Source organism: Cetorhinus maximus, chromosome 18, assembly GCF_964194155.1.
Source record: "Cetorhinus maximus chromosome 18, sCetMax3.hap1.1, whole genome shotgun sequence".
Lineage (NCBI taxonomy): Eukaryota > Metazoa > Chordata > Chondrichthyes > Lamniformes > Cetorhinidae > Cetorhinus > Cetorhinus maximus.
The window spans coordinates 37,711,694-37,735,211 of record NC_135896.1 but is presented as its reverse complement, the minus strand read 5'-3'; the positions used below and the strand labels follow the sequence as shown (position 1 = coordinate 37,735,211).

At 39.7% G+C, this 23,518-nt stretch overlaps 1 protein-coding gene across 3 annotated transcripts in view; it reads left to right on the top strand.

Moving 5' to 3' along the window:
- The window catches only part of cdc42bpb (CDC42 binding protein kinase beta (DMPK-like)), a 194,315-nt gene that overhangs the window by 80,418 nt on the left and 90,379 nt on the right, over positions 1–23,518 (top strand). For all 3 annotated transcript variants that reach the window (XM_078562422.1, XM_078562421.1, XM_078562423.1), the window contains exon 2: positions 3,435–3,526. In XM_078562422.1, the coding sequence (XP_078418548.1) occupies positions 3,435–3,526 (92 nt within the window). The remainder of the gene's footprint in view (positions 1–3,434; positions 3,527–23,518) is intronic.

Genomic DNA, 23,518 nt, shown 5'->3' with positions numbered 1-23,518 from the left:
AATCCATTTTCACACATTCAAAAGCTGTAGAACATCATATTGTTCATAAATGTTTGTAAAGGCAAAGCTTAATGAAACTAGCAGATTTAGGGTCATAAAAGGAAGCCAATTTTGTGGAACCATGTAAGTGGCTGACTGGAATCAAACTGAGGCCAAAAAAAGCAGGCTACCAATAAAATAGATAAAATCTGTGATATTTTATTTTTTTTATTCATTCACGGGATGTGGGCTTCGCTGGCTGGGCCTGCATTTATTTCCCATCCCTAGTTGCCCTTGTTCAGGGGTATTTAAGAGTCAACCACATTGCTGTGAGTTATCTGGAGTCACAGTTAGGCCAGACCAGGTAAGGACAGCAGATTTCCTTCCCTAAAGGACATTTGTGAACCAGATGGGTTTTAACAACAATTGGCTGAATTGTATTGAGTTTTATTGAATTCAAACCCAGGTCCCCAGAGCATTACCCTGGGTCTCCTCATTAGCTTTTCCAAAAGGTGAACTGTGAGAATCGGATTTGATCTTTGCTCGGTGATGGGGGTGCTGGCACATCAGTGCAAAAGCCAAGGCTGAAGCATTTGCAAACGTTTTCAGCCAGAAGTACCAAGTGGATGATACATCCCTTCCTTCTCCTGAGATCCCCACCATCATGTCTTTGGTTAGTTCAATTTACTTCATGTGATATCAAGAAACAGCTGAAGGACACTGGATGCAGCAAAAGCTATGGGTCCTGACAACATCCCAGCTGTGGTCCGGAGGACTTATGCTCCAGAACTAGCCATACTCCTAGCCAAGCTGTCTTATACTGTTACAACATGGGCATCTACCCGGCAATGTGGAAATTTGTTTGTGGGACTGTCTTGTGCACACGTTAGCTGCTGCATTTCCTACATTAAAACAGTGATCACACTTCAAAAATACTTAATTGGCTGTAAAGTGCTTTTGTACACCCCAAGGTTGAGTGGCACGATAAAGAAGATTTTTTAAATTATTATTTAAACTCCTCCATTCTGTCTGTGTATTCATATATGCTTGAAACATAGTTCCTTAATGTACATGATGCAAAACAATTGACCAAAAGGTTACAGCATTTTATACAAATCATGTTTAGTAAATGGCAAAATAAGCAAGAAAGTGCTAGTGCCATTGGTGTTGCAAGCCAATACCACCTCTTAGGGGAGTGCATAATACCTCAAATTGTTGTATGGCTGCCTAGCAAGGATTTAAGTTTTTGGCTGTGAATGTGTATCATACTTATCATACACAATCTACTCCTAAATTACCACTTCATTGTGTTGTTATCATTGTCTAATTGGAATTAAAAATACTTTGAATTATCAAGAGCAGACAGCAGAGCAGTGACCAGGCCCCAGCCTGACGTATCCCTAAAACTATTTGGTGGAGTTTGTGAGAATGACACGATACTGACTCTTGCTCTGACCTTTTCCTGATTCACCTCTTGCCGCCTTTCCCTCACCTTCAGCAAGACACACATGCACACACATTTGGGAATTGTAACCACAAGCTCATGTTCCATCGATTTGTGTTTTTACATTATTTTCGTTGAAAAGAATGCTCATCTATGATCAGAGATTTATCTTAATGGAAGATCTAATATAAAATTGGCTTTGGAATTTTTTTCCAATTTAATTTATTAAAGTACATCATTATAATTGTTCGGTAATATCTATTAAGCCTTGGTCGATTCATAAATACTGCCTTTTAAAGCTGTGAAAGCACTTCCAGAATTTAACATTCTTGCTGCTCATTATAGAAATATAGGGCTGGATTTTCATGCCTCCGTTTGTGTTGGAATGGAGGCTGGGAGGATTTAAAAATTGGGAGTGGGACCCGAATGCATGATTCCTGCACCATTCCCGTCGTATGGGATTTTTATGGCCCCGAGATAAGGGTGCGGACAGCAAGTCCGCATGTAGTAATCCCACTCTTGTCTACTCCATTGTGGGAGTGGGCATTTTAGAACCACCCCCACCGCTATTTCCATGGAGTTTGCCCTGTTATATTAGGAGACATGGTTCATAGCACCTCAGAGGAGCTGTGAACCATGGGAGAACCTAGCGTGGAGTCAGGAGCCCTTTGGCAGGTAAGTTCAAAAAGTCTTGCCAACTTCCAATGTAATGACTAGATGCTGTATGATAAGTTAAATATGATTATATTGCACTGATTAATGATGGGGATTTGTTCAGAAAAGGTAAATGACTATTAAACTGACCAGCATTGTGAAAGCATTTGGATGCATTAGAGTACTTTATCCGAAGAATCAAATGCTCTTCTGCATGCGGCAGTATTGAAATTAAGATTTTAATTTGTCATTTGGACCCTGTGCTTTGATTTTTACATTGATTTAAAGTCCAGGCATCAATTGAGCCTTTGGAGTAGATGAACAAATGCCTGACTTCAATTAAAAATGAATTGGCTGAGCCTTTGAAAAAAATGGAGATGACCATCTACTCATGCAACTTAAAAGACACTATTATATTGACCTCTGGAAGGGTTGTTTGTTCAGTTGTGCAATGAGTGTTTAGCTGATGCCACTAATGGATTTAGCTCAGCAGGATTGTTTACATAGCTGTGAAGGGGACTGTGTGCTTTGTTTTATGGTTTTATGAGCAGATAATAGGATTAAAGAGGCTTTTGAATGATTGTTTATTTTGGCAGTTTCATGAGCATTTCAAAGACTTCCCAGTGCTATTATAGGGTTCATGAATTCTGTCCATAGTGGATCTGGGATGAGGGGGTATAGTGAGGCTTGGGGAGATTGGTTGAGGGAAAGTGTGGAGGTGTTAAGAGGTGAGGTATAGGGTGCCTAACACATTTTCAGAACCTGGCTGATGTCCAGTCAACGAAGATGGGCCTTCTAACCTACTGGCCTCAGGATCCACCTGCCTCCATTCCCACCTCGGGCCTGCCTCCAGAGGCAGTGGCTCCGGCTCCAGCCTGCCCCTATCACCCCACCATGAAAATAGTGTGAGCAGACACTGCTGGGCAGGAGGCGGGGATCATGACTTCGAGAAACGGGTTGACTTGTGATTCTTGCCTATCAAATGAAAATCCGAGCTATAGAGTAGAATCATAAAATCCCTACAGTACAGAAGGAGCCATTCAGCCTTTCAAGCCCCTGCCGGCTTTCTGCAAAGAGCAGTTTAGCTAGTCCCACTCTCCTGCCCTTTTCCCATAGTCCTGCAATTTCTTTTCCCTTTTGATGAACTGCAGCTAATTTCATAATCTTAAAAACATAGAGGTCAGATGATTTAAAATAACTAACGTTCTTTGTTTTGCAGAGAATAATACTTAGCTTGGAATAGTGGAATTTTGAGCATTTTTGGTCTAATTTTCCAAAGTTTCAGTAAAAGTTATAATTTGAAGTAAATGTTCAATGTATATAACCACTCTCATTCCATCATTTTTTAACTTTACAGCGAAACCATTCACCTCTACTGTAAAGGAACTGAGGCTACACCGAGATGACTTTGAAATGTTGAAAGTCATTGGCAGAGGAGCGTTTGGTGAGGTGAGCATTCACACGCATAATTTCTTCCAGAAATCAAATGCTCCTTGAAATTCTGATATGTTTTACAAGTCGCCTTAGGCAATGATACACCATCTACAGTAAAGCAATTGGCTATTGTCTGGAAAAAACTGATTGGAGCCATTGCCTTTTTAGTTGAATGTTATATACAGTCTGAAATATTGATTTGTGTCATCAAAAGATACTCTCGCTAGTGGTTTGGGCATTTAACCTTTCATTGTTTTTCTATACATTTAATCCCCCTTTAGAGGCAGACTCTTAGCACCAGTTCTCAACAAGCTTAGTTAATTTATGGTAACTACTTGGCAGGAATATTCTCTGGACCAGATTGTGGACTTAAAGAAGGTTGCATATGCCATCCTTTGTAACCCCACTCCTCCACAATTTTGAGATATGTGACGTCCCAATACCCAATTTTAGCCTTCAAAAAAAAACTGCATTTATACAATTGACGGTGTATTAGACCATGTAAACTTAGTTAAGCTGAACAGGAAGTGAATTCATTTTCAAGCCTAATTTACCAGATTGGATAACTGTAAAAATCCAAAACATTGTTGAAATTTCAAGATTTAAAATGGAATAAGAAAACACAGTTGTATGGAGAAATAGTTTTTTTTAGTAAAACTTTTCACTTCCAATTTATTTGTTCTGGAATTAGTTAAGAACCATTTCTTAGCAGAACTAGCTTAAATTCAGTATCCTTTAATGTAATTCTGATTTCCTGAAAAGAAGTGGAATTTGTTGGTTCATTCTTCAGGGCAATGCCTCGACCAATCAAAGTTAAGCTGCCTGGTTTAGAATTTCAAACAATGCTTGGCAGTTAACTGTCAGTCACCATTACCTGGTGCATCCCCCATGGCAATGCCTCCACCAATCAGAGTCCACTTGCCAACCATTTCCTTCCTTCCCTCCCTCCCCCTAGAGTATAAAGTTGTTGCTTCCCTTGACATTGATATGCTTGCAATTGTCCTGATGAGTGCAAGATGAAAAGCTTTGTCAAAATGTATTTTGTCAGCAATACTCAAGCTAAACAGTTTTTAAAAAAAATCAATCTCATCACAGTGGGAGTCTATAGAATATTTTAAAATGTTTTTTTTTAAATTGCATATCTGCATACTATTCACTTAAAAGCACAACAGTCATCCAAGTAGGTGAAAACAGATATACTGTACGTTGCCAACAATCTAGAGGAATTGTGAAGTACTCAAAATAATGGTGCATGGTTCCAACTTAAACGAGAGATTTTTCAAATGTATTTTAATTTATTAAGGGTGTAATTTAAAAATGCTGACCACTATTAACTGCTTCAATCAAAATTGCTTTAATGGTCTAAAGTTGCTTGTATATAACTATGTACAGAAAAACATTCAATTACACACCAAACCAAATTATGAAGTTCTTTCTCATAGTTGAATGAGTCAGATCTTGTTTACCTATATAAGAATATCTTTTGTAAATGCCCAGTGAATTTCAATTTTGATATTTCAGGGTTCTATACATGGATAGAAAAAAATCATATAAGATTTTGTCCAATGTATGAACTCTAAGTACGAAAGAACAGTGAACGTGGAGTGTAGTTTCACCAGGTGAGATTAGGGCACAGTACTGCAATTTTTTTACTGCATTGTGACTTTCATTTATTTGATTCCTATATTCAATATTAAGAACTTGTTTAGTGTGATGTCTGTTAGTTGGTTGGAACCAGTAACAGTTTAATTAGTTAACAGCTGCTGTGATTAGTTGTTCATTGGCTGTTTCCTCCAGTTCCACTCCCTTGTGTTAATTAATGGGTTCCCAGCCAGGGTAAGAGAGATTACCAAGCAAGTGATTTTTTTTTATATAAAAGAGAAGCAGCAGAAGTTGTAGTTTTGGAAATAGAATTGAGATTGTGCAAAAGCATGAGGTGACGAAAGAGCAAGGATTGTAATGGCAGGAGTACTTCTACAGTTACAAGCTAGACAGTATAGTATTGGTAAGGATGTTATATATGCGGCTGAAGAGATGACGTTAGAGTGAAAGAGCTCTGATTTTTGGGCCGGGTGGTCTCCATAGGCTTCAGCTGAACATGGTTGTGACCAGTGTCTTTTCTAAGAGAATGTCTAGTGTTGTGGGAGTGAGTATAAAGTAATAAAGCAGAGGGGAGGGGAGAAAGCAGAAGGAATGCAAAGGCTGTACAAAAGTCACAGAAGGGATTAAAACAATTAAGATTGTCGTACAGGCATTTTACTTAAGTAAAAGTATTATGAATAAAATAGATAAAATGCAAATTGTAATTGGGGGTTATAATATGTCATTAATAAATAAGGAGCTTAGGCCAAAAGCTAAGCATTCCTGGTTATAAAATTTTTGGAGGGATTGAACAGGATAAAAGGGTGGAGGAGTGACAGTAATAAAAACAGTCACTTGGTGGAGGAGTGATACTGTTGCTCTGAGATTTCATTACAGCAGAAAAATGCTAGGATTATATAAGGGTGGTAGAAAGCCAAATATGGCTAGAACTAATGAAGGAGGAACTGTTATTCTTGGGAGAATATTATAGACCGCTAAACAATAAAGAGATGGAAGAAGAGGAATCATAGAATGATATGGCAGTGAAGGAGACCATTTGGTCCATCACGTCAGTGTCAGAACTATCCAGCTAGTTTCATTTCTCTGCTCTTTTCTCTGCAGCCCTATAAATGTTTTTCCCTCAAATATTTATCCAGTTCTCTTCTGAATGTTATTGAATCTACTTCCACCACCTTTTCAGGAAATGCAATCAAGATTGCAGCAACGTGCTTTGTTTTAAACAAAAATTTCCTCATGTCACATCTGGTTCTTTTCAAAGCTCCTCTTAGAGCAGAGGTAGTTAAGGTGAACAACCTCCACTTCTCCAGTCTCTCCATATAACTGAAATCACTCAATTCTTGATACATTTTAATGCATCTCTTCTATACTCTGCTCAAGACCTTGACACCTTTTCTAAAGTGTAGTGCCCAGATTTAAGCTGAGACTTAACCAGTGTTTAATAAATGTCTAACAAAACTCCCTTTCTTTTGTACTCTCTGTCTCTACTTATAAAGACAAGGATCCTGTATTTTTAAAAAAACTAACTTCTCAATATGTTCTGCCACCTTTAAAGATTTGTGTACATACTCCCCAAGGTCTATCTCTTTGTACATGTCTGTTTTAAAATTGTCATTTAGTTCATATTGCCACTTCTCATTACCTCTTCCTACCAAAATATCACTTCAAACTTCTCGGCATTAAATTTCATCTGCCCATTTGCCTGTCTGTATCCGCCTGAAGTCTCTCACTAGCTCCCTCACTGTTTACTATATTCTGATATGCAAACCTTAACATTCAAACGAGGAGACCAATCCTGGTTTAATGAGGACTATAGGAGAGCATGCCAGGAGCAGCACCAGGCATACTTAAAAATGAGGTGCCAACCTGATTAAGTTTGTAGTGGGCCAGGGAAAGGTTACAAAAGAAAGAGAGAGAACAATTAGATAGGATACTATGGATGAGGAGTTAGTACTAAAAAAATTAGCAGAATTCAAAATGGAAAAGGCAACGATTTGTAAGATAAGTGGAAAATAAGATAAACAATAAAAGGTGCAGCAAACAAGAAGAATAGAGAGAAAGTGAAAATAAAATATCTAAAGAACAAAGTAGGAAGTTAAAGAAAACAAGCGTATGGATGGAGGGAGGACAGGGAACAAGCGGACAAGAATGGAATGCATCTATAGGAGAGAACATAGAAAAACAAAGCAGTTTTTTTAAAATGTAACCGGGTGTGGTGAGGACTTTTTATGTTGCATAGGATATGAGTAAGTGACAGCAAGCGGATGCACAGATGTAGTTTATTCGAGATGTGATGGAAGAGCTTTGTGACTCACTGCGGCATTGGCTTAGGGGCTGTGGTGGATCCACTCTTCGAACACCTCTGTGCACGTAAGTGGGCCAGGAAGGAAGCCAGGCCCTGAGCTGAAATTCTGGATACAGTCTTGCTGGCAGTGGGGTTCAGATCCTGGCCTGCGAAGACCCAATAATACAATAAAGCTGCTGCAAAAAACAATTGAAGTAAAGCACTTATTTAAGCAGATGGACAATATTAATTGTCAAAATGCATCTATGAGGAAAAGGTTAAATTAGCCCAGAGGGTTGGTTTTTGTTAAAAGTAGTTCAACGTATGTTTAATGATGTATCTTTGTCATTTTATAAAAGACCATTTTAATTTTCTAAAGAGGAAGAAGGCTTTAAATTTCCAATTTTGCCAATTGCACTAACATTGTTATTGGGATTCTGTGGCTTATAAAAGAGAGACAAAGTACAAAGGAAGGAAGCTATGATGGACCTTTATAAAATACCAGTTTGGCGCCAACTGGAGTATTTTTTCCAATCCTGGGAACTGTACTTAAGGAAAGATGTGAAAGTGCTGGCGAGGGTGCAGAAACAATTTGAGAATGGTTCCAGAGATGAGGCACTCAGTTTACATGGATAGGTTGGAGAAGCTAGGGTTGTTCTTAGAGAAAAGAAGGTTAACAGGAGATTTGATAGATGTGCTCAAAATCACGAGGGTTGAAAACAGAGTAGATGGAGAGAAACTGTTCCCATTGTGCTTCATAAAATGATTTAAACCCTGAGATTGGATTATAGATTCATGATTTAGACTCATAGACTCATAGATGTTTACAGCACGGAACGAGGCCATTCAGCCCATCGTGTCCACGCCGGTCAACAAAAATCTGACTACACTAATCCCATTTTCCAGCGCTTGACCCATAGCTCTGGAGGCTATGGCAACACAAGTGAATATCTAAATAATACTTAAGTGTTACAAGAGTTTCTGACTTAACCACCCTTTTCAGGCAGTGAGTTCCAGACTCCCACCACCCTCTGGGTGAAAAAATTTCTCCTCAACTCTTCTCCTTGCCTTCTACCTCTTACCTTAAATCTATGCCCCCTGGTTATTGACCCCTCTACTAATGGAAAAAGTGCCTTCCTATCTACCCTACCTATGTCTCTCATAATCTTATACACCTCTATCAGGTCCCCTTTCAACCTTTGCTGCTCCAAGGAAAACAACCCCAGCCTATCCAATTTTTCCTCATAGCTCAGACCCTCTAGCCCAGGCAGCATCCTGGTAAATCTGCTCTGCACCCCCTCCAGTGCAATCACTTCCTACAGTGTGGTGACCAGAACTGCACGCAGCACTCCAGTTGTGGCCTAATTCCAGCATAACCTCCTTGCTCTTGTATTCTATGCATTGGCTAACGAAGGCAAGTATCCCATATGCCACCTTAACCACCTTATCTACCTGCCCTGCTACCTTCAGGAATCTGTGGATATGCAAACCAAGGTGCCTCTGATCTTCAGTACTTTCTAGGGTCCTACCATTCATAGCGTAATCCCTTGCCTTGTTGGCCCTCCCCAAGTGCATTACCTCACACTTTTCTGGGTTGAATTCCATTTACCACTGTTCTGCCCACCTGACCAGTCATTGATATCCTCCTGCAATTTACAGCTATCTTCCTCACTATTTACCACCCTACCAATTTTCATATTACCCGCGAACTTCTTGAGCATACCCCCTACATTTAAGTCCAAATCATTTAAGTACACCGCAAACAGTAAGGGCCCCAGCACTGAGCCCTGCGGAACCCCATTGGAAACAGACTTCCAGTCACAGAAACATCCCTCTACCATCACCCTCTGTTTCCTGCCTCTCAGCCAATTTTTTCTCCAATGTGCCACTTTGCCTTGGATCCCATGGGCTCTTACTTTCTTGACCAGTCTGCCATGAGGGGACATATCAAAAGCCTTGCTAAAGTCCATATACATTACAAATGCATTACCCTCATCAACATTCCTAGCTACCTCCTCAAAAAATTCAATCAAATTTGTCAAACACGATCTTCCCTTAACAAATCCATGCTGACTATCCCTGATTAATCCATGTATCTCCAACTACAGACATATTCTGTCCCTTAGAATTCTTTCTAGTAACTTCCCCACCACTGAGGTTAGACTGACTGGCCTGTAATTTCTTGGTCTATCCCTTCCTCACTTTTTTGGGACAACGTTAGCTGTCCTTCAGTCCTCTGGCACCTCACCGGTGGCCAGAGAGGATTTGAAAATTACTGCCAGGACCCTTGATATCCCTTCCCTTGCCTCCCTCAGCCTGGGATACATCTCATCTGGGCCTGCGGATTTATCCACTTTTAAGGCTGCTAAACCCGCTAGTACCTCTTCTCTCTCTCTGTTAATTTCCTCTAACATTTCATTGTCCTCCACTCTGATATCTATACCAGGGCCATCCTTTTCCATTGTGAAGACTGATGCAAAGTATTCATTGAGGACTGTAACCACGCCTCCTGGGTCCACGCACAGATTACCTCTATGGTCCTTTCCTGGCCCTACTCTTTCCCTAGTTATTTTCTTGCTCTTTATATATTTTGAAAAAAACCCTTTGGGCTTTCTTTTATTCTACCTGCCAATACTTTCTCATGCACTCTCTTAGTTTTCTTAATTTCCTTTTTAAGTTCCCCCCTACACTTTTTATACTCCTCTAGGGATTCTGCCTTATTGAGCCCGCAGTATCTGCCATAATCTTCTCTTCTTAACCCTAACCTTTATTTCTCTTGACATAGGGTTCTCTGGACTTGATTCCCCCCGCCCCCCCCCAACTTTGTCTTTACGGGAACATATTTTCCCTGTACTCTCGCGATTTCCTCCTTGAATGCCTCCTGTTGCTCTGACACAGTTTTACCTGCAAGTAGCTCCCCTAGTCCACTAGGGCCAAATTGTATCTCATCGTATCAAAATTAGCCTTTCCCTCATTTAGAACTTTTATTCCCAGCCCAGCCTTATCCTTTTCCGTAACTATCCTAAATCTAACTGAGTTATGGTCACTATCTCCAAAATACTCTCCTACTGATTTGCCTTCCACCTGCCTGGGCTCATTTCCGAATATTAGGCCCAGAACTGTCCCTCCCTTAAAGGGCTTTCTATGTACTGGCTAAAAAGGTTCTCCTGGATGCAACTTAAGAATTTTGCTCCCACCCTACCTTGCACACTAAAACTATCCCAGTTAATATTTGGGTAGCTAAAATCCCCTACTATTACTGCCTTATTATTCTTGCACTTCTCTGAAATTTGATTACATATTTGATCCTCTATCTCTCCCTGACTGTTTGGGGGGCCTATAGTACACCCCCAACAGCATTTTTGCCCCTTTTGTGTTTTTTTAACTAATACCCATATGGCCTCATTTGATGGTCCTTCCAGGATATCATCCCTCTTCACTGCTATAATTGATTCCTTGATCAATATTGCAACCCTCCCTCCCTCTTTTATCCCCCTCTCTATCTTGTCTGAATACCCTATAACCAGGAGTGCTGAGCTGCTAATCCTGCCCTTTTAGCCAAGCCTTGATCATAGCTATGATATCATACTCCCACATGCCTAACTGTGCCTTCAGCTCGTCTGTCTTATTCCTCAAGCTCCTTGCACTAAAATATATTCCATTTAGTCTTGCTAAACTCATTTCCTTCTTATCTAGCCTATGTTTCCTCTGCCTCCCAGAGTCACTTACTAGTGTTTTAACTTCTAATTCCATCTCAGCTTCTCTCTCCTCTGAACTACTTTACAGGATCCCATCCCCCTGCCAGTTTAGTTTAAATCCACCCCAACAGCATTAGCAAACCTCCCCGTGGGGATGTTGGTCTTATTCCCGTTTAGATGTAACCCATCCAATTTGTACAGGTCCCACCTCCTGCAGAAACTGTCCCAATGCCCCAGCAATCTAAAGCCCTCCCTCCTGCACCATCTCCCCAGCCACACATTCATCTGCCCTATCCTTCTGTTCCTATACTGGCTACTGCATGGCACTGGGAGTAATCCAGAGATTACTACCTTTTGAAGTCCTGCTTTTCAATTTCTTAACTCCTTAAAGTCTGTTTGCAGGACCTAATTTCTCTTTCTTTCTTAATTCTTTGATCGAAACATGGACCACAATCTCTGGCTGTTCACGCTCCCCCTTCAGAATGCCCTGCAGCCGTTCCATGACCCTAGCACCGAGGAGGCAACATAGCATTGTGGAGTCAGGTCTATAGCTGCAGAAGCACCTGTCTACTCCCCTCACTTACAAAATCCCCTACATCTATTGCCCTTCCACCCCGCCCCAACCACCCTCAGCAGCTGGACCACCCACAGTGCCATGGCCTTGGCTCTGGTTGGCCTCCACAAAGGAACCATCAATCTCTCCATTTTCCAAGGCCAAAAAACGGTTTGCAAGCGAAATGCTCTTGGGATTCCCTCACTACCTTCCTGGACCCTTTCTTCTGTCTGGTGGTCACCCATTCCCTCTCTGCCTGCACTTCCTTAAGCAGCAGGGTGACCACGTCCTGAAACATGCTATCCACAAACCTCTCAGCCTTGTGAATGCACTCTAGTGCCCCCATCTGCCGCTTAAGCTCCAAAACCGGTGCTCAAGTTGCTCCAGTCGGAGGCACCTCCTGCACACATGGTCATCCAGACTGCCAGGAGCGTCTAGGATTTCCCACATGGCACAGGATGTGCAAACCACAGGACTGAGCTCCCCAGACATATCTTAGCTAAATAGAATATAGACCTTTGCTTTTATCTTACCCTTACTCCTACTTGGGTAAAGACTAGATGCAAATCCTCTAGATAGACTAGATTCTCTAGGTGCTGCTGACTGCCTGTCCCTGGGTTGTCCTCTCGCACTGCCCTCTAGGTGATGCTGAATGCCTGTCCCAGGGTCCTCCTCTCACACTCCCCTTATTGCCAGGTATTTAGTAACTTTCTTTTAAAAATGAATATCAACTGATGGATGCCAACATTTTGTAATGGAACCAGGTTTGAGAAAATGTGCAACTTGAAAGTGAATATTGCCATTCTTGCTGACATCATTGAAGATTTCCAGCATGATATATTTCTCACAATAGAATTATAATTTTACAGATTGTAGGATTTTTAATTCTTTAATTTAGGTATTTTTACATTGAGCTGCTGTAAACTTTATAAATTTTGTTTTTGAGACGTGACAGTCACTGGCAAGGCCAGTATTTATTACCCATCCCTAACTGTCCTTGAGCAGAAATTCCCTGAATTCTTTCAAAGGAATATTGCCAGGGAAACTTGTCAGACATAAAAACAAAGTGCTGGAAAAAGTTAGCCAGCCTGGCAGCAGTTCCGAAGAGGAGTCATATTAACAGTTTCTCTCTCCACGGATGCTGCCAGACCAGCTGAGTTTTACCATCACCTTGTTTTTATTTCAGATCTCCAACATCCACAGTATTTTAGGCTTGTTAGATATGTTGGAGTAGAGTTTCAGCTAGGTGTTTACAGTTTGCTCTAATCAGCCAAACTAGCGCCAAAGATGGAGCAATTTTGCATCCAAGTTACACCCAGTGCAAATTGAGATTCCACAATCTTTAGCACTATTTTTTTAAAATCGCATCAACAGCTAGCTCTGCCCACCCTTCCGTGCCCTCCTCTCCCCCCCCCCCCCCCACCGCCTTTGAATCAATCACCATGCTGAGTTTATGCTAATTGCACTAGTTTGCATTACTTAAGAAAGCTTTTAAAATTACACTTTCCTTTCCGATGCCAGGATGCTAATAGGGCCCTTTTTAATAGCTTTTAATTAATAAATATTTAACTTACTGATAAACTGTCTTACTACTTTCCCACAAAACTAGTAAACAGCTGTATATAGATTTTTTAAAATCATTTTCGGTTATTTAGTATCAGGTTATGCGCAGGTATTGGACTAGACAATGATTAAAACTGCTTTTTTTGTGATAAACTTATCAGCTGTAGTAATAAAACTACGTCTGGTTACCACCTTCAAATGTATGGAAGTTTTTTTAGTGCAGAAGAGAAAAGATAATCAAGAACTTGGTCAAAAGGATTGTTTTTTTGAAAGGTTATTTAAGATGGAAAGAAAAGTGAAAAGGCAGAAGGGTTAAAGGAGGAAATTTCAGAGCAGCGATTATGCAGCTAACATGTCTGCTGCACTAATGGTGGGTTAAAGGTGCAGAGCTGTGCTAAAGGCCAGAGGCATAGGACTAAAGGCTATGGAATGAGATGATGTGAAATTAAAGATGTTGAGTCTCTCTTAACGATGGGTATTCTGTCCTCTATACTGTTCTCAATATTAAATCTAAATTGCCCACACCCTTAAATCTTCACTGGCTTTTATATTGTGCTAAATTTTTGGTGGCATGCACAGGAGAATAAACAGAAAATCTTCAAATTTATAAAGCTGTGGGATTTACCCTATCTTCACTGAGGATTCTCTTGTCCTCAAAAATGGCAATGTGACAGGAACATCAAACCTTGACATAGATTCAAATGGCAGTGAAGTCTATTAAAACTGGATAAGTTAATTTATATATTTATAATAGATGTTAGGCTTTTTTATTCATTTACAGGATGTGGGTGATGCTGGTAATGCCTAACTACCTTTGAAGGTTAGGTAGTGATTTCCTTAATTCATTCCAAGCACAATACTCATGGAGCTTAAACCAACTGCATTCAAAATCATGTCCTGAGCTTAAATACAGAGAATGTAGTTTATTTTCTTCTCCAAGCAAATCATTTGAAGAGTTTGCTTGAAGAGTGTGGCCAAGTGACATAACTCTAACACACACAGTTGTATGCTCAAATGCAATACTGGCAGCTACTATTGAGTTGAGCTCATGATACTCCCAAGTGTGGTCTAACTAAGGTTCCATACAGGTTTCAGTTCTATCCCTCTGGAAATGAACCCTCGTGCTTTGATAGTTTTTCTGCATGGCCTTATTCTGATATAAGAAAAACAATAAATTGGTTTGCAGTCTTTATTACTTTTCTAAGTGTATATATACAGATATATTATTTTTTTTTTACCAATTATAGCCAACTAGCCTTGTACAAATGCTTTGTACATTTAAGTTTCAACTGATTCCTTTGATTTTGAATATTCTCATAAATAAACATTTCTGAAACATTTGCCAACATTTCATGACTTTGAATAACTGTGAGCTCAACTCAATAGTAGCTGCCAGTATTGCATTTGGGCATACAATTGTGTGTGTTAGAGTTATGTCACTTGGCCACGCTCCTCAAGCAAACTCTTCAAATGATTTGCTTGGAGAAGAAAATAAACTACATTCTCTGTATTTAAGCTGAGGACATGATTCTGAATGAAGTTGGTTTAAGCTCCATGAGTATTGTGATTGGAATGAATTAAGGAAATCACTACCAAACTAAAGCTAAATGCTTTTTTTGTTACAGGAACCTTACATTTTGATAGGAAGAATAAGGAGGCCACATATTCCTTGGAAACTAAATGCCTAAATGGGGTAGAGGAGCAGGGAGATCTGGGGGTATTGATGCTTAAATCACTAAAAGTAGTGACATTGGGATAATGCCATGAAGAAAAACTACCAAAGCACGGGCATTAATTTCCAGAGGGATAGAACTGAAACTCGTATGAAACCTTAGTTAGACCACACTTGGGAGTACCATGAGCAGTTCTAGTCGCCATGTTATAAAAAGGATATAGAGGCACTGAACAAGGTGCAAAAAAAGATTTGCTAGAATGTTATCAGAACTCAGAGGTTAAACCCTTCAGGAAAGGTTGAACAGACTGGGGCTCTTTTTACCAAACTAGGATTGAGGGAACCTGATTGAGGCCTTTAATTTTATGAAGGGTTTGAGAAGACAGAAGTAGGAAAAATGTTTTCATTTAAAGGGAGACCAGAACTAAGGTCATAACTATAATAAATCCAGTCACAAATTCAGAAAAGCTGCTTCATCCAGTGAGTGACTAGAATGTTAGAACTTGCTACCATAAGGAGTGGTTGAGGTGACTAACATAGATGCAGTTTGGGAAAAGCTAGAAAAGCACACGATGAAGGCGGCAATAGAGGGATATGCTGATGTCAGATGAAGAAAAGTGGGAGGAGGCATGTGTGGAAGTGGACCTGTTAGAACGAATAGCCTATTTCTGCACTTTAAAATCAGTGTTGTATCATGACGTTGAGGGAGGTGGCAAAAATAGTGCCAGTGGGTGCAAAGCCATAGCGGCACTTGAAGATGTGTTGGGGGCATGAAGTCGATACAGGTTGTTGGTTAATGAAGGCATAGGTGATGGTAGGGAAGTCATATTGCAGTTCAGGCTTCTGAACAAGTTGGAGGTTATAGAATATGGAGTCTAGGAGAGAGCAATGAGAGCACTGGAAAAATTGAATCCAGAAAAGCATAAAAGTAATGTTTGAACCTACACCTTACCACACTTACTACATCAAAACATTTGGATCTTATAATTAATTTAGTTTTTCTTTTTAAATTGGCATCTGAAGCACTTTTACATGTTCAGATTTGTTTTTCATTTGATTCGTGGTGACACCTTAAGGTGATGACATCTTGACATTGAAGGTAATGACATCTGACATCATTTATCCAATTAATGTAAAGCTGCACCTTTTAATTTAAAATTCTGTATTAACCATGTACTGCACTATGCACAAAAGGATAAATCTAAAGAACAATTTTAAGTTGTTGGTCATCATGAAAATTCAGAAGAATAGTAAAACTGATCTATTTGATCCATGGTACAATGCTTGATGCATTGGAAATTGGAGTTATAATTCATTAAATTATCTTTTCAGAAACACATTACTCATGTGCTCAAAAAGTATACACTATGAAACTTCCAACAATGTAGTAATCGTTTTTGATCCCTTTAGCTGTCTAAGACTTCAGTAACAGTTACAAAAACTTTAAGACTTCAGCAGATTAAATAGATTATTATTAATCACTACAGAGGGTGAGAATGCTTACAGGATACCGTCAGGAAGAGGATATTTTCAGTGAAGGGAAATGATGACCAAATGTGGTTTCCTGAAATGCATTTTGCGGTTTACACGTTTATGCCAGCACAGTGAGAAATGTTGACTATGTACTATTGCACTTATAAGTTCAAAGGAAAAATTTGTGGTTCAGGCTCCTGGAATATAGTAATGGAAATCATGTCAATAATCCAACAGCTTGCCTGTTGGTTCACAGTAGTCACGAATTGTTGCTTATTCATAGCTGATCCTTAGAGGGAAGAGGGGGAAGCAGAGAAGGAACGGTGCACATTCAAGCTATGCAAGCCTAGTGCTGTTTTAATGGATACCATCTTTTATTAGAAGTAGTTTTATGATGCTGGTGCTGCCTGCTCCTGATGTGCTGCCCTTGTTCTGCGGGTCTTCCTAGTCTGTCAGCTTTAGCAAACCTGGCAAGCTAACTTTTGTGAAACCCATTTGGAAATTGGTGGCACCAGTGAGATATGATGTGCAACATAAAAACATTGATAGCATAGGTCGAGCCATGACTGTTCCAAAGACTAAAAATAGTTCAGTCCCTGACTGAAAACTTAACACCTTCGCCTTATTAGAATAGTATGATGGGTGCACCTGAGAATATAAAAATAGATCTTGCAGGTTGAGGAGTTTAAAGCTGCTTTAAATTCAGCACTGGGGAGAAGAAAAATATTAATGTTATGCTATTTAATAATAGCGCTGTGGGAAGCGCTCGGCTGCTCATATCCTATCCTGCAGCAAGTCCTACTCACCCATCACCCTTGTCCTCACTGACTTGCATTTAACTTCCAGTTCCTTAATATCTCAGACTTAAAATATTTATTCGCCTGTTTAAACCTTGCCCCAGCATATATCCGTGGCCCCTTCCAGCCCTACAAATTCCAACTCGCCCCCCAACCATCCCCAAGCTTTCTCCTTTTATGGCTTATCATCTTATATCAGTATCCCACCAGTGGCAACTGTGCCATCAGGCATGCTTTGAATTCTGTTCCTAATCTCCCCCCTTCCCTTAAAAAACACTTCTTTGACACACTTTTTAACCACCCCTTAAAGTGTTGTCTGTGCCTTGGCATCAGTTTTTTTTTACTTTATTTTCTTAGTGAAGCCTTTCTACATTAAAGTAAATGCAAGTAGTTGTTAGTAACTTGTATGAAACAATTCAGAGCAGTATTGCATTGTTCGAAGGTCGTATTCAGATGAGACGTTAAACCAAGGCACTGTTTGCTTAATCTAGGGTAGATGTAAGAAAAAAATTGGCAATTATTGAAGAAAGCAATGAGTTCTGCCATCCTGGCCAACATTCCTCCCTCAACCAACAACCTAAAAACAGAATGTGGGGCCATGGTATCATGGTAGTTATGTTACTGGACTAGTAATCTAGAGGAAAGGACTATTGATCAGGAGACATTCATTCAACTTCCACCATGGCAGCTGGGGAATTTAATTACAATTAAATAAAATCTGGAATAAAAAAAGCTAGTGTCAATAATAGATTGTCATAAAAACCCATCTGATTCACTAATGTCCTTTAGGGAAGGAAATCTATTTCTATACCCAGTTTGACCTATGTGTCTGCAGACCCAAAGCAATGTGATTGGCTCAACTGTCCTCTGAAATGGCCAAGCAAGCCACTTGGTTGTATTTTAGAAGGAGGTTCACCACAGCAACTCCTCAAGATCAATTGGAGAATAAATGACAGCCTTATCAGCGATGCCTACATCCATTGAGTGAATAATATAAACAAAAGATTATCTGGTCCATTTATTCATTTGCTGTTTGTGGGACTTTGCCAAATACAAAATGTCTGCCATGTTTGCTTATGTAAAAGTGACTCCCTTCAAAATTAATTTACTGGTTGAAAAGTGCTTTGGGGCCGCCTGAGGACGTGACACAGTGCAAATACATGTATCTGTGTGTTTGAGATCTGGATCAATTTGAGTAATGAAATAGTGCTGATCATATAATGCACCTTGATGCCTGTATAGAAAAACAGAAGCTGGGTTGTTTGTGAGTGCAGAAGAAATTCCAACTAGAAATAGAGCATTTTGTTAAAAAAAAACTCAAGTACATTTGTTTGTTTGATCATAGGTATAGGCTTTTTAAATAATTCTATAGACCAGTAGTATATCAAATATCCGGCTTGAGAGAGCACTGTGATGGCAGAGAATGTAGTCTTTCGGGAGAGATGTTAAACAGAAGCAGTCTATTCAGATGGATGTAAAAGATCCTATGGTACTATTCGAAAAGGAACAAGGGAGTTCTTAACTGTTCTGACCAAAATTCTTCCTTCAACCAGAACAGGTTAATTGGCCATTTATTCATTTCAGTTTGCAGGACCTTGCAGTACACAAACTTTGTGCTATGTTTGCCCACACAGCAACAGTATCTTTATTTCAAAAGTAATTGAGCTTTTTGGGTATCCTGAAGGCATGAGGGGTGCTACATAAATGCAACTTCCTCAAGGTAGATTCTACTCACCAATTTATTGTACAAGCAAGGTAGGATTGCAAACTTAAGGAAGTTGAAGACACAATAAGCCATTTTATATATTTTGTAGTTAACAAGCTGTGACCATGTATGGGAACTAAGTTAATATCAGTGGATGATGAGTAACCCTCTCTGTGTGTCAACTGTGTGTACATATTTGGCTTCAGAAAAAGCAGATGACTGTTGATCTGTACAGCAATTCTCTTTGAGGTTAAGTTCTTTTAACAATTCAAGGAGTTAACTGTTTCTATGTAAAGAAGGAACACCCCTCAACACAGATTTCCTCTGGGCACAGAGTTCTTTCTATCAGACTGGCTTCCTAAATGTGGCCAGCTGCTGTCAACAGAAGAAGGAATTGAATGTCTGAAAGTGCTTGGCTGTTCCTTCCTGCTCCTGTTCACCAAATGAGTTTGGGACTGTATTGGCTTGGTTGACCACTGATTCAGTCACAGATTGATTAAATGGTTTTTTAAGTTCCATGTGCTTCCTTTGCGGAAATTGCCATGAAGAGTTTGCCCTTGAGGTCCTCTCTGTGTCATGTATTGTTTTACACAATGGCAGTATAGTTGTCTTGTACCTATGCTATGTTGTAGTTCATTCCCTCTCTGAGGCCCAGTCTCAAATTCATGTGCAGCAATGCAGCTTTCAGGAGCTGTATCCACAATGTGAATATTTCCGTGCAAGTCATTTGTGCAACTTGTGCTTAGTACACAATACTCGTAATCTTTATTGCAAGATGTTTGTCCTCAGTGAAGGCACATTTTATAATAGAATTAAGAATAAAACTCCAAAGATTCAAGACTAATGCATTTAACTTTATGGGTGGTGATACAAGTACAGGAAGATAATTACTCCACAATGAATTTGTTAGGGAAACTGCTAATGAACTGAATTTTGCCTGATGTGTATTTATTTTTGGCCTTAAAGTAAGAGGTGTAATAGTGGTTCTTTGAGTTTCTCTGTACCTTTGCTTGTTCTAAACTGACAATGGAGGGTCAGAAAGATTTGGTGGTCCAGGTACGAAAATTACTAAAAGCTAGTAGACAGGTGGAAATAAAAGCATTAATGGAATGTTTGACCTTTGTCTCAAGCAGGCTGTAATACAAAGGGGGGAAAAATCATGCTACAGTTGCCTAAAGCTCTGGTTGGAATGCATCTGGAGGACTGCATTTCGTTCTGAGCACTGAGCCTGAGGAAGGATGAAAATGTGGTGGGGTAGACCTGTTACTTAAGGAAGACATTAGTATAGAAGTGAAAGATGACCTTAGTTCAGAAAATCAAGTTGTAAAATCAGTTTGGGTAGAGATAGGAAATAACAAAGGTAACAAGCCACTTGTGGGAATAGTTTGTAGAGCCCTTAACAATAGCTACGCTGTAGGACAGAGTATACAGGAATAAATAATGGGAGCTTATTAGAAAGTTACTGCAATAATCATGGGTGATTTAAATCTTTTTATAGATTGGATGAATTAGATTGACAAAGGTAGCCTGGAAGATGAGTTCATAGAATGTGTTTGGGACAATTTTTTAGAGCAGTATGTTCCAGTGCCAATCAGGGAGCAGGCTAGTTTTGACGTGGTAATGTGCTATGAAACAGGATTACTTAGTGACCTCATTGTAAAGGCACCTCTAGGCAGCAGTGACCATAATTTGATTCACATTTCACATTCGGTTTGTGGGTGAGAAGTGTGGATCTAAGACAAGTGTCTTAAACTTAAATAAAGGCAATTACAAGGTATGGAGAAAGAGTTGGCTAAAGTGAACTGGGAAAAATAGATTAAAAGATAGGGCATTTGGAAGAACAGTGGCAGACATTTAAGGAGATATTTCATAACCCACAGCAAAGATGTATTTCATTAAGAAAGAAAGACTCTATGAGAAGTGTTATGGCATGGCTGATGGTAAATGCCGTGCTGCCCAAATCCCAAAGGAAAACTTGAAACAGCTGCCAAAACAGTTTTTGCAATTTGAGGAGAGGTTCTGAAATCAGGAAATGATGTCCTCATCTACTTGTGATGATTTTATAGTAGAGCAAATGTCTATTAAAAGAATAAATCAAAACAAAACAGTTACACTTAAACACCAAAATGGCTTCACACAGTAAACAGTACTTTAAAACAGTTCCACAAGACCTTAACTTAACTGCCCTCAGAGTTAACCGTCCCTTTTGTGTTCAACTATCCTTATAGATTTCAAAATCTATAGAATTCCAGTCATTTTTACCATTCAGTGCCTTTTTCCTTGGGGTGTCCTCTGAGGCTGACAGCAACTGGCTCTCCTGGTCTGCCTTTCACACTGTTTTCTGGGAGTTCTGACCAGCTATCCTGCTGTCTTCTGGGAGACCTAAACAGTTTCCCCCTCACGTAGGCTTCAGTATTTCCTTAAATGTGTTCCTTCCCTTTGATCTCTCTATTGTCTCAACCAGTCTTTTTAGAAATGCTTTCTCCCCAGACTTGATTAGACTCTTCTTTACTTTAGATCTTAGGTTTTAAAAAAAAATAAATGTACCCTATCTTTAAGTATTTACTTGCGCCTTTTTACAACCTGCATATATCCTCCTTTGAATTAAAACAACTCGATTCAAAATTACTCATGTTATTGCTTTATGTAAAACTCTGATTGAAGTTCCTCATGGTTCAATAACATATCAAAACCACTTCTTACTGTTGGCTTTAGATGCTTGCAGTTACTCTGGCTCTTACTCCAATTACCATATTCATACCCCCAACAGCCTGTCTTCCAGTACATAAGAAAGATGACAGGGTTATTAACAGAAGAAAAAATTACAATTTGTTTTCTTGACAGACCATCTGTGGCTAACTAAGGAAGTTAAGGATATTATCAAATTGTAAGACGGTGTGCAATATTGTGAAGATTAATGGTAGGTCAGAAGATTGGACAGATTTTAAAAACCAGCAAAGAATGACTAAAAAATGAGGGACAAAGCCAGTCAAGAAATATATAACCAAATAATAAGAGTTTCTACAAGTATTTAAAAAGGAAAACTGGTAACTAAACCGAGCATTGGTCCCTTAGATGGTGAAACTGGGGAATTAATAATGGGAAACAAAGAGATGGTGGAAGCATTGAGCAGATATTTTGTATCTGTTTTCATTGTAGAAGACACAAAATAATCCCAAGGATAGTTGAAAATCAAGAGGTAAGAGGGAGGGAGGAACTTAAAGCAATCAAATTCACTAGGTAAAAGTACTGGGAGAACTATTAGGACTAAAGGCTGACAAGTCCTCTGGACCTTATGGCTTTCATCCTAAAGTCTTAAAAGAAGTGGCTGCAGAGATAATAGTTGCATTGGTTGTGATCTTCCAAAATTCCCCAGATTCTGGAAAGATCCCAGTGGATTGGAAAATCGCAGATCTTACACCTCTATTCAAGAAAGGAAGGAGACAGAAAGCAGGGAACTATAGGCCAGTTAGCCTAACATCTGTCATAGGGAAAATGCTAGAATCCATTATTAAGCAGGTAATCACAGGAGTAATTTATTAGTTTGTTGATTAAGTAACAAGCAGGGTGGATAAAAGAGGACCTATAGATGTGGTGTACTTGGATTTCCAAAAGGCATTCAGTGAGTTGCCAAATCAAAGGTTACTTCACAAAATACGAGCCCATGATAAAGGAGGTGATGTATTAGCATGGATAGGGGATTGGTTAACTAACAGGAAGCAGAGAATAGGGAAAAATGGGTCATTTTTGGATTGGCAAGCTGTAACTAGTGGAGTGACAGCGGGATCAATGCTCGGGCCTCAGTTATTTACAATCTAAATCAATGACTTGGATGAAGGGACAGAATGTATGGTTGCTAAATTTGCTGAAGATACAAAGATAGGAAAGTAATTTGTCAAGAGGACATAGAGTTTACAAAGGGGTTGAAATAGGTTGTGAGTGAGCAGAAACCTGGCAGATGGATTATGATGTCAGAAAATGTGAGCTCATCCACTTTGACAGGAAGAATAGAAAAGCAGTATATTAGTTGAATGGACAGAGACTGCAGAGCTCTATGGTACAGAGATCTGGAAGTCCTGGTACATGAATCACAAAATGTTAGTATGCAGGTAAAGGCAATTAGGAAGGCAAATAGCATGTTGGTGTTTATTGAAAGGGAATCTAATATAAAATTGGAAAGTGTTGCTACTTCTGTGCAGGGACTTAAAGAGCCCTCATCTTGAGTACTGTGTACAGTTTTGGTCTCCTTACTTAGAGGGATATAATTGCATTCGAAGCAGTTCACAAAAGGTTCATTCGACTGATTCCTGGGATGAAGGGGTTGCCTTTTGAGGAACAGTTGAGCAGGTTGGGCCTATTCCCATTAGATTTTAGAAGAATGAAAGTTGATCTTATTGAAACAGAATATCCTGAGGGGACTTGACAGGTGGATGTTGAGAGGATGTTTCCTCGTGTGGGGAGTCTAGAACTAGGAGACAGTGGTCAGTGGAGGCAGGGTCATTAAATATATTTAAGGATGAGTTAAATAGACTTTTTATCAACAAGGGAGATGAGGGTTATGGATGGCAGACAAGAAAGTGGAGTTGAGGCCACAATCGGATCAGCCATGATACTCAATGGCGGAGCAGGCTTTGCGGGGCCAGATGGCCTACTCCTCCTAATT